At 37.1% G+C, this 12,115-nt stretch overlaps 1 protein-coding gene across 1 annotated transcript; it reads left to right on the forward strand.

Moving 5' to 3' along the window:
* Nucleotides 1-2,126: 2,126 nt before the first annotated feature.
* On the forward strand, nucleotides 2,127-9,493 carry LOC149167501 (uncharacterized). Its single transcript, XM_089433013.1, has 8 exons — nucleotides 2,127-3,556; nucleotides 4,437-4,541; nucleotides 4,695-5,339; nucleotides 5,518-5,597; nucleotides 7,759-8,331; nucleotides 8,448-8,537; nucleotides 8,667-8,779; nucleotides 9,032-9,493. Exons 2-8 carry the CDS (start codon nucleotides 4,448-4,450, stop codon nucleotides 9,099-9,101), a joined length of 1,665 nt encoding a protein of 554 aa, XP_089289139.1. The 5' UTR covers nucleotides 2,127-3,556; nucleotides 4,437-4,447; the 3' UTR covers nucleotides 9,102-9,493.
* The last annotated feature ends 2,622 nt before the right edge of the window (nucleotides 9,494-12,115 follow it).

Genomic DNA, 12,115 nt, shown 5'->3' on the forward strand with positions numbered 1-12,115 from the left:
AGTTGTGTTTGAACTCATTTTTGTCATAAAGGAGGATATAATTAATACATCGATAATAGAGAAAGTACCAGGAATACTTATTTCCTTCTTAATTATTAAGTGTAAAACACAAGTGTCTTTTTTGAACTTATTCCTCTAAGCAAATCATTGCAAACCCCTCATAGCACAAGAAGCTTACTATCAAGAACAAGAGTTGTTTCATCCTTCTCATAGCCTCAACTTCCATAGAGAGATGGATGGAGGAGTGCAATGGACCATTATAGCCTCTAAAATTGTCAAGTATTTATATGACGATGCAAAAATTCATTTACCATTCAAATCTAGCAAAGCTATAACACCTCATGTATGGAAAACAAAGATTGAGGAATTTTAAGTTTGTTGGGCAAATCAAAACCCTTAATTTGTTTAAGAAAAAATGATCAATATAAACATATTAACCACAATCTTATAAAAGTGTAGTAAATCTATTTGAACCACACCTGTAAAAAGCACCAAAAGCGATTAAGAAGATATTGAGATGTAGACCTCTACACACTCAAAAAGGATTTATACTAATTTATTTTGTTATATATGTACATAGTTTATCATTACGATCATGGTCTTTTTTGAATTTTACTATTATTTATAATAATTTAATATTAATTATTAATAATAATATTTAATTTGAGGTTATAAATTTTTTTTGTAACTAGGCTAAAAGATACTCCCCTTAGGAAGTTTAATTCTTCCAAAGTGGCTTCTATTCCTCAACCTCTCCCCATGAGGTTTGAACCCATGACTTGGCAGGGACTAAACCCCAGGTAAACCAATTGGTCTACACCTCATAGGTAATTAAAGTTATAGATTAGCTACATAACAAATAAGTAAGAGACCTTCTTGTTTGTAAGATAATGAAGCCCTTTCACACAATTCTATCTATGAAAAAATACATGCCCTATCTACTTTAATTTTTGCACCTATGATTTAAAAAAAACTCATATTCTTAACCGTTACACCCACTCAAAATGTAACTCTACCAAACACATTTTCCACAAATTTTTAATTGAAACATCCAACCTATATTAAATTATTAAATGCATCTTGCTTTTCTTGATACAACAAGAAAGTACTCTTCAAATTATCTGTATAAATCAATATACATCACGAACAAATTTGAACAAAAAATTCAACCTAATGAAAATGTCACTGAATTTCCAATATTTATTTTAACTCAATCCAAGCGAATTCAATAATTACGACTTGAAGAACTTAGCATAAGCCTGGAATTGGTACACAATGGCGTATGGGCAACCTGGTTTTTTTATTATTAAATTTCTCTTTAACCCTTGCAGAGAAGCTTCTGGGTGAAGTCAAAGGCATGTAACAGTGTTCCCATGGAAATAAATTGGAAATGTATATCAAACAAAGCTGGTTTGGCCTTTTGCGTAGAGATCAACATCCTCCTCCATTTTCCTTCAGTGTCAAGTTCTTTCTTCCCGATGCGTCCCCATCATGCATGCACAGGGCAGACTTACTTCCCCATAAATAAAACCCCTTGCGTGTAAGATTCCCCATGGCTCACTGTGGGGTGTGGAAAATTTGGAATCAGTCCCTTTTCCAGGAAAAAAAAATGGGGCTCTCTATACAATTGCGTAAACTGTCTGGCATTCGGAGAAGCCTATACAACACCCACCCTGGCAATGGCATTAATCAACTTCTTTTCATAATGCCGTTGACAGGCCTTAAAGCTTCATCATACCCACCCCTTTATCTCAGGGGCCGTCGGATTTTTCACGAGTCGCGCCGGATTTATGCATCTGACCATGGCGGGGCCCACAACTGGTACATAGAAAAAAAAAACCAGAGGGAGCTCTCTCTCTCACCTCTGTACCCTGTACCAATACGAGCACAGCATATCATATCACGCCACTTCTTTAAAAATTAAATCGATCACAAAATTTAAGGGTGGGGAGGAGACTTTAAATGTCACACTAAATATATATACATTTTATATATACATTAACACGCAAGCACGCACGCACACGAGTATCGGCTGGGCATTATTAACTTTACTGGATTTAACATGAATGAACATGGAATACCCTTTTCCCACCCCGGGAGCTTCACTATAAATCTATAATCTGAAATTGTGGAACGGCTGCGTACAAGACACAGACAGAGAGACAGGCGGACAGAGAAAAATTAAAAGGGGGGCACCTAGGGTAGGGACTGGGGTTTGGGGTTGAAATAAATTCCGTCTCGTAAATCCCGTTAAATTTAATTTTATGTAAGTAAAGGATTAAACCGCTGTGAATGGCAGCTGTTTTCTGGTGCCACGGATGATATGCTTTGACTCGTCTTTGATGGCGAGCTAGCTAGCTTGCGGAATCATCATCATATCATTCATCATACAACAACATGTTACTACATCCAACAACAACAACATCCTTCTGCTGACTGCCTGTTGTTGTTGTTGTTGTTGCTTCTTACTGGTGCTGCTGGTGTTGGGGTTGGATTTGGATTTGGGGTTGGGGTTTGAGTTTGAGTTGGAGTTTGGGTTGGGTTTGTTAGTTACCGTAGAATAGAATAGAATAGAAATTGGCAGAAAATAGAATTTTGGGTAGCTGCAGCCAGCCAGCCAGCCAGGAAGCAGCAGGAGGGGGCAGGATTAGGGGCCTTGTGTGTTTATGTAATTGCATGATATGATGGGGATGGTGTTGTTAGTGCTAGTATTACTACAACAACAACAAAAACAACCACTGAGTTATTGTGGTGTGTCGATGACATTGAAGCAATCAAAAGCAAAACACCGAGTGGTAGTCGTAGTTGAAGGAGGAGGATACCATGGTAGTTGGTTAACGGGAGTTAGTGTGGGAGATCGGAAGATTTTTGAGGATGGCATGCCCGGGTTTTGTGCTCGGGGAGTCTCGATGTTTCTGCTACGTTTCTGCTTCGATATCGTCTTCATATATCTTCTTCTTCTGCTAGTTTCTTCTTCTCATGCCTGGTTTTCTTGTTCTTGTTCTGGTTCTGGTTCTGCTGCCGTACGCCGCGCCTTCGAGTCTCTCGCTCTACCTCTCTTCCTTCCCTTCGCCTCGCCTTCTTAGTCCGTCTGCGTAAGTGAAGCCTCTCGCTGTTCAATCCCTCGGACCGCTGCTGCTGAGGGTTTCTCCTGCTTTTATCTTTATTTCCTTTTCCGGAGTGCAAAGAGTGCGGGCTTTTACCCTTTTCTGCAGGATCTGTTTAAGATCGAACCTGGAGCCCTCACGTCTTCCAGATCGGGTGCCTGCTAGGGTTCTGAATACGTGTTTTATCTAAAGATCGATGCGAGAGCAGGGCGTGCAACTCGAACCCTCGCGCTTTGGGTTGACCGTGTACGGGTTTTCAGATCTGTAGGGTTTCTATTTTATTTTCTGAAACTGCCGTCGCAGCGACCCGCTGTTTGCAGGAGGCGGATCCTGCTCTGCCGTTTGCTTGCCGTGAAAGAAATCGAACTTCCGGCGCTTGGGTGCGAGAAATTTTTTGCAAATCGAACTTCCGCCTTGGGTGCAAGAAGCTTTTGCGTTTTCGGTTTCAGGTACGAATTTTGTAACTTGTTTGTTTTTATTTTCAGACTATTATTGCTTTTCTGTTTTGTTATTACTTGTTTCAGACGCAGGTTGCTCTCTTTTACTTCAATTTTAAAGATAGCACGGTCTAATTCGGGTTTTGACGGTTCTCTGGCTTGTACATGTATGCCTTGCCGATACGATTTATGCTATGTCTTCAAGGGTAGAGTGCTCCAAAAGGATATTTGAGATGTGGTTTTTGTTAGAAGCTTTTCAGATTCCAGGGTTTTCTATTTTGGCTTTAACGGCTTTGGGTCGTGAGAGTCTTTAGGTCTTCTGGACATTTCTCTTGCGGAGTCTGTGCCGGGAAATATTCTGTGCTTCTGCGTTTGCAAACCCTTGCTCTGTATGATAACTGCGCCTAATATTGTGTAACAGACTTTTCCTTCTTGCATGCATGTTGATTGTGTTGTCTCAGTGCAACTGTTTGTCTTCCTGGTATCTTCCTTTTCTTGAGGATGAACTATGTCCTGAAATCCTATAGAATTGTTTTCTCTAGTTTCGTTTTCAAATAGTATTCGAGATTGCAGAGCACGTATGCTAGTTTTACATGTAAAGCATTTCTTTAAGATTTCGCGTTGCCCGTTGCTTTATCTCGTTTCTGCGCTGTTTGTTTTGCGTTTTTCTCCCCTCCGATAACTCACAAGATAAAATTCAGAGGTTAGGCTGAAAACTTTTGTTCTGTGTCATGAATGTCCTATTGGACCTCATCTGAATTCTATGTCATATGGCTGATGCATCTTTTCAATTTTGTGGAACAACCATCTCTTGAAGACAGAAGATACGACATCATATCATGTATAGCATATCAAATTTAGTTTGCTTAAGGTAACTCTTGATGTTTTTCAGATTAAAGCAATATGGAGTCAGAGGAAGACAAAATATCTCCAGAGAACAAGAAAAGGAGATTAAAAACCCCACAGCAGGTCGAAGGTCTAGAGAGCTTTTATGCCGGTAATGGTCTTTTAGTTTTTGAGCTCAAGTCCTGTAGTTGTATTTTCTTTTATCTTTTGAGCATCATTGTATGAAAATTTTGAAGCTCTAGTAGATTGTGAATTTTATATCTACATGAGTGATGGTTCATTCTGGAAAATATGTAATCTGCAGAACATAAGTATCCTTCGGAAGCTATGAAATCACAGTTATCAGAAGAACTGGGATTAACAGAGAAGCAGGTACAAGGATGGTTCTGTCACAGGAGGCTTAAGGATAAAAGGCTCATGAAGGAAGAAGCTTCCAACAATGGAAAACAAGATCTACACAATGGCATAATGCAAGATTCTGTTAATGGAGTCAAACAAGATTCTAGCGGCAGTGGAAAAAATTCTGATCACCAACGCCATTTGAGGTGCAAAGAGGTTGAAAGTCAACGATTTGCGAATGCCATGGATTATCCTGCAGCTGTCCTTGCGTCAGAGCTTAGGGATCATGATTTGTTCAAAGTAAACCATGATAACGAATACACCTTTGCAGGAAGTAGTTCAGCTTCACAAGACAGATCGTCATTACAAAGTGGGAATCCTTATGAAGTTGAGGCAAGAAGACGCCCATTTCAGAATGGTAAGCATTATGAATTTGAAGGAAAGAGGAAGAACAGAAGCTCTTATATGGACCCATACTCAGAAGAGGAGGGTGAACACGAGGCTATTACTGCTGTCAGGGAGCAGCTAGGTGATGAATATCGAGAAGATGGCCCACCACTCGGTGTTGAGTTTCACCCCCTACCGCCTGGTGCATTTGATGACTCAACAGGTGATTCTCTATTCTGACTCTTTTTACCCCATTCATTTCTGTGGCTGAATCTAGTAAAGGAGTGAAGGGTGGCGTGAGTACTAGTAAATTAGCAATTTGATTGGAAGTTTTTGAGTTTTTGTTGTAAAACCGTTTGCTTGCCACTGATATTTCACTTGATGTCTACTTTCTTGAACAGAACCCCCCTACCAGGGTAATATTGTTGTACAGGATATCCAGAGAATGCCAAAGAAGATGATGGAACCAGATACTCGCAAAGTAAGTTAATAGTCCTTCTGTTTGGCATTACTTAGTCTTTCCTGAGTGATTTTCCACTATCAGTTGCATTTCAACTTTCTGTAGGCAAGTGCATTTGTTTTGGATTGTCTTGATCAGGACTATTACATATATTAGTATTCCGATTTATATCAGTTTCCCAAGTTAAATATCAAAGGGACCCTAGCATAGATGACCTCTTGAAGACCACAAAAGTTCCTCAGCCTCTACAAACCCTTTTGTGGCCTTTAAGAGGGTAAGATATTTTTCCGGATTGCAAAAACATTAGTGAATTGAGAATGGAAATAGAGATGCAGATCTTCTGCAGGATTGCTGGCAGATATGCTTGATATATAGATTTAGAAGAATTGGTCAAGTAGGAGGTATAGGAGGTTCAAAGATTTTTACATTCACAAGTAAATTTGTTTGCTTATTGATATATAGGAAACTCAACAGAGGTAAAATATATCTTTATCTGAAACAGTGAAGGAAGTAAATTGAATCCAGGTCATCTTTGGCTTTATTAGTGACTGAAGAAAAGATGTACACTGTCTTTGAAACAAACAAAAAACTGATATCGTTAATTTGAGAATAAAAGAAAAACTAATCCTGTGAGGAAAAATGAAATTTTAGGAGATGGGCTGGATTAGATTCTTAATTTTTTTGGGTTTGGTTTGAAAAATTATGTAATCAAGCCATTATTTTTCTTGAATTTAAATACTTGATGTAGCTGTCGCCATTTTATTGTGAATGACAAATTAAATTGTGGGATGGATTTTTAAGTTTGTTTTTTAAAGAAATGAAGTGTTTATGGCACTATAAATTTTTGAAGCTAAAAATTAATTTCTGGATTTGTGAGCAATGCTTGCACTCTATGAGGAAGAAAATTTTACTCTGTTAGAGCCACGAAGTCTTGTGCTTCTTAAGAGTGAAACGTCTTACATGCACATATACAACTTTGTTTAAATAATAATATCAATTCTGAAAGACACAACAAGGGACAGTTGTAAATAGGGGTGTGGCCATAATGTGAAAGTGTGATTTTTGCATCATGCAATTGGTTTATGCTATGTAGGCATGCGTTTTTGGGGAGTATATTGTGTCATTCTTTCCATATATTTGAAGTGTTTATAATGGAATGTTGGAGCTAGCATGATCCCAAATTTTACAGCACTAGCTCATGAATTTTGTGCAAGTTAGTAATATCTCAGAATATTTTCCATCTGAGTAATTTATTTGTGTCAACAAGATAGTAGTCTTCAGACAGTCTCAATAGCAAGATGGTAGCAAATGTTAGGTTGTTGAATGTGCAAGAGGTGCTTGGCGTGTGACTGTTATCTATAAACAAGATGTGTCATTCAGCCTAAACTTTTTTGGCCATTTCGCAAAGTATCAAAAGATTAAATTTCTTTTTGACCATGTCATTCATTTAGGCTCATGAATTCTGTGCAACTTAGTACTATGTCAGAATATTTTCAATTTGAGGAATATATTTGTGCCAACAAGATACAGTATTTTTCAGACAGTCTCCATAGCAAGATGGTAACACATGTTAGGTTGTGTTGCATGTGCAAGAAGTACTTCACATATGACTGTTCTCTATGAATAAGAGATGTCATTCGGGCCAAACTTTCGCAAAGTATCATAAGGTTAAAATTTTTTTGACCACGTCATTCATTTAGAACTCGGTTGAGAAATGTTCTGGGATGTAAGTTTTCAGATTTGAAATGATTTGCTTTTGAGAGGTCTTCTTTTACCTTTTCGGCCTTGTGATTTTTGCTGGCCATGGCCCATGACTATGGTGTCCATTTTTATTTGTTCCCAGTCAATTGAACAGTTTTATTGGCAGTACGTCTGTTCTTTAGAAGCCTTGCACTTTTTTTATGAACCTTTGCATATGAGGAGATTGAATTTAATCAATAATTTGAGGATGTCATTGATAAATTGGCATAGCACTTTGACAATTACGAAGCTGTTGTGGTTTTTCTCCATGAATTTTCTCAAATCTTCTGGATATGCTCAAGGCAGTATCTTCTATGCATTTCTCTTGAAAGTACCTTTAGAACGTTACGAGGAACACAGTAAAACAATTGCAATTCACAATGTTCCTTTGGGTGCACTGGACCTCAGTTAGACTGAAGTTTTCTTGTACTTGCTTTTGCAGATGTTTCGTCCCGAAGGCTTCCATACTATCTGTTCGACAGGAGTGGGACTTGGATACATGTCTGTTCCTATGGGTCTAAAATTTGAACGGGCATCTCCTAAGTTTGAACGAGCCTCCCCAAAATGTGAATGGGCTTCTTATTCTAAACATGAGTCCTTGAATGGCAAATCCACTTGGAGGCCTGCAAACAATCATCTACAAATAGGTGATAATTATCATGTGCCTGATCTGAATTCTTCAATGCAGTTGGATGAAGATTCTCCTGATGATTCACCATCATCTGAATTTGTCACAAAAAGCTATCCAGCTTGGCACAAGCAAGAACCTGCAGGAAGGCTGAGTTCTGATGCTCATTTGCCACTACCGTATGGAAGTAAGAATGGTATGATCCCTGGAAAAGTTCTAAATGCAGGCAAAGAATTCTCTATTCCCCGCCCTTATAATGGTGGGGATATATACCATGATACATCTGGAGTAAATCCAAATGTGAAAGCTGCAATGCCCCCTGTGCAAAACCGTGATCTGCTGTCATCTCAGGGAGAAGATAAGTTCCAGCCAAAAAAGATGACCAAGGTATGCTTTGTTCAAAACATGTTTGATGGACCTCTCTTTATGGGTGTGATTATAATAGTGGGCATGGTTCCAAAGATTTTTTCATTTTTCAACAGATTGTGTTGTGTTTATTGTAGAGGGAAAGGCTTAGAGAGGAAAGAAAAATTAAGAGAGAGCAGGATAGTGCACTGCGATTGAAGCAGAAATTAATTCCAGAGGAAAAGATGGTGAGTATAACTGAGATGGCAGTTCAGAAATTTGCAGTGTATGTTTGATCTAGGCTGAAAAAAGAGCAGTTTTATTTCCTGTGTGTATTAGATGACTGTAGAGTCTGACTATTTATTTCTAACTTGCAGAATACTCAGATTGAAAGGAAAAAGCAGATGGAGGAAATTAGGAAGCCGAGAGAGGTTGCCAAATGCCTAGCTGCTAATGAGAAAGTTGCACTTTCAAGGAATCTAATGAAAGGGTTAGTGCAATTGAATGATATTAGAGCTGTTTAAAATGTAGGGAACTGCAGTTTGTTTAAAGCATTTTTTGGAATTTAGATGCACACAATTTACAAGATAGTTTGGATGTGCTACACAGTTTTGAGATGACTTACGTTTGATTTTGTTTATATTTATTTCCCACCTCCTTGCTATAAATCAATATTTTTATTCTGTAGATAGCATTTTATTTTGTTTGCTGATATTGATGGATGGAATGTGTTCTCTTGCAGGCATACCGGGGAAATTCCAAACAATTTTAGCGGGGGTGGTTTAGTGGCTGCCTGCTCCTCCATGGAATAATTTCAAGGACGTCTGAAAGTTGTGTATTGTAATTGGGACAGCTACAAGGTTTAGCATCGCCCACTGTTTCTATTCTCTTCAGGGAATCAGGTTGAGAAGTTCCAAAAGCTGAAATAATAATTGAAGAGATCATATGGTGTACATAATTCTATTCATCATCTTTTTGGTCGTAACAACAAAATTCCCTTAACCTAATCAAACTTTCAGATCCAGATGGTTCAAATTTTGTATATGAAAATTTCTAGTCTTACAAGTCTTCTGTAAATTTCGACTGTCAGATACTTATTGCTCCTGCCAGTTGTTTGCTGAGCAACTACTTGGAAATATTGTTATGTAATATCCCTCAAGCAACCATTGATTCAATGAGATTTTCTATTTCTGGGTTTTGGAAACTGCTTGTGATTAGACTCTTAGCTGTAGTGGCTTGGTGAGGCAATTGGTGATGCTTCTAATAGAGCCTAGTTTAAAAGATGGCTTCTCCCAAGAAATAAAGATGATTTACATTCAAACTAAGATCTTCTCAATAATACAGATCATACTAAAACAGTGTTTGTCAATTCTGCAGATGGATGCATAATAAAAAGGACAAAGTAGAGTCTGGAAATCATTCACATTAGAACAGTAGGATAAAATTTTATTAATGCGCTTTCTACAAAGTAGGGTCTGGAAATCATTCACATTAGGACAGTAGGATAAAATTTTATTAATGCGCTTTCTACATATTTTGAAGAAATTGCCGTGCATTTTTCTGAGATGAATTGTGGATACAACACCTTCAAATTGTTTTGTTACTCTAGTGAAGGGGGCGTTTAGCATAAACAACATTGTACGCTACGATTTTTTGTCAAAACCTTCAAATCGTTTTGTTACTCAAGTGAAGGGGGCTTTTAGCATAAACAATATTGTACGCTACGATTTTTTGTCAAGCATAACTAGTCAAGGGATCCGAGTCAACATAATTGCACAGACCAGTGCGAGACTATATCCTGCCCTAGTTTTTCACGGGACGATTCATAACTAGTCAAGGGGTTCTAGTCAACAATATTGCGGAGACCAGTGCGAGACTAAGCACTGCCCTAATGTTTCACGGGATGAAGCATAACCAGTCAAAGGATTCGAGTCAACAATATTGCATAGACCAGTTGCGAGACTAACAATGCTATGATTTAAATTGGTTATAACTGTTGTGGACTCTTTGAGTATGTGTTGCAGGAAACAACCCCCTTCCCTGCCCAAAAAGGGGAAAGCAATTGAGTACTTAGAGCACTCGAGACTGAAATTCCTCAGAATCAGAGTTTCTGAATTGCTTTCTAATTGTTTCTGAACAAAGAAATACTTCTAGGCCCATTCTCTGGCCCTTATTTTTGCCAAAATGAAAATGCTTCCACGACATTCAATGGCCCTTGTACTGCGCGGAAGAGGGGGGCATGTTTATGGTCACCTTATGATCGCCTAATGTTTAATTGAAGTTTGGCTTACACAAATTTAAGGAGTCACTAAAAAGAAAGCATAATATTAACCCATGACGCATGGGTTAGTTTGGGGTTAACTTGCACTAAGTTTTAAGTTCAAATATAAGTTTTAAGTTCAAATTTATAGAAGAAAGCATAATACTAATCCATGAGGCATGGGTTAGTTGGGGTTAAGTTCTTACTAGGTTTTAAGTTTAAATTTATGGGTTAGGTTCCCTTCAGGTCTTGGGTTAAAATTTTATTAGGAGGGGTTGACGATGTAAGTCAATTTAGGGGTCTTAAACTATATCATAAGACAGCTTCCAAGACATTCAATGGGGTCATGTTTATGGTCACCTAATGTTTAATCGAAGGTTGAGGTTAAGTTCCCACTATGTTCCAGGACCCATGGAAGATGGGGCATGTCTATGGTCAACTAATGTTTAATTGAAGGTTGAGGTTAAGTTCCCACCATGTGTTAGGATTAAATTTCATGGGGACGGGTTGAGGACTTAAGTCACTTTGAGGGAATTAAACTATATCATAAGACAGCCAAATTTGACTGAGCTTTGTATAACCTAGGTAATGACCTCTTACTGTAGATTGATTGCCCTTTTTTCATTAAATAAATAGGCTAGCCCTGATCTAATCTCAAGCTACTAAAAAAAAATAATATCAAAGAAATGTTAGGAAAATTTACATGTTTTTTTTTAAAACCATCCTTTTTACGTGAGAGAGTATCATGATGTTAGAAAAGAAATCTGAAGAAGTCTAATATGCAGTGCTGCTGCTTAGTACTTGCATTTTATGCAAAAAAAAAATTGGCAATACTTTATTAATTCCAAACCAATAGAGTTTTTGAAATTTTATTAACTCCAAATTAATAATTCCAAACCAATAGAGTTTTTGAAATTTTATTAACTCCAAATTAATAAAACAATGAATGAATTTTATAAAAATATAAATGTATAAGGGTTATAGTTTTTAACATTTTACTGTGTGAGTTCTAACATATTTTGAAATTCTTTTGTAACTAGTAAAGATATATGGTGAAGGGTTGTAGTTTTTAACATTTTACTATTTGAGTTCTAACATATTTTGAAATTCTTTTGTAACTAGTAAAGATATATGGTGAAAATAAATGTAATTAGGAATTCTTTTACTAGAGAACACTGGGATCCCTGACCACAATTTTTTATGCAATCACTTATTTAAATTATGGTGGGCAGCTATCAACATGGCATTTTATTGGGCAAAGTTAAACACTTGACTAATATAATTTTTTTTAGATTTTTATTTTAATATACATTTTATTTTTCATAATTAAATTTAAAACCGCATAAAAATAGTCATTAACCAATATATATATATATATATAATTTTCAAAATATTCAATTTAATATTTTTTTTTCTAAACTCTAATAAACTTTATAAAATTTGTTTAAAAATTTCAAAACTAATCGAAAATAAAAAATAATATCTTATCCATTATCTTTGTTTTTGTGATTTGGCCACTTTAGGTTTTCACTTGTGTCGAACACACAGAGGCGCAAGCTTCTCAGA

This window comes from Pinus tabuliformis, chromosome 5_1 (genome assembly GCF_031772625.1).
Source record: "Pinus tabuliformis cultivar Carrire ecotype Pingquan chromosome 5_1, CPIR1, whole genome shotgun sequence".
NCBI lineage: Eukaryota > Viridiplantae > Streptophyta > Pinopsida > Pinales > Pinaceae > Pinus > Pinus tabuliformis.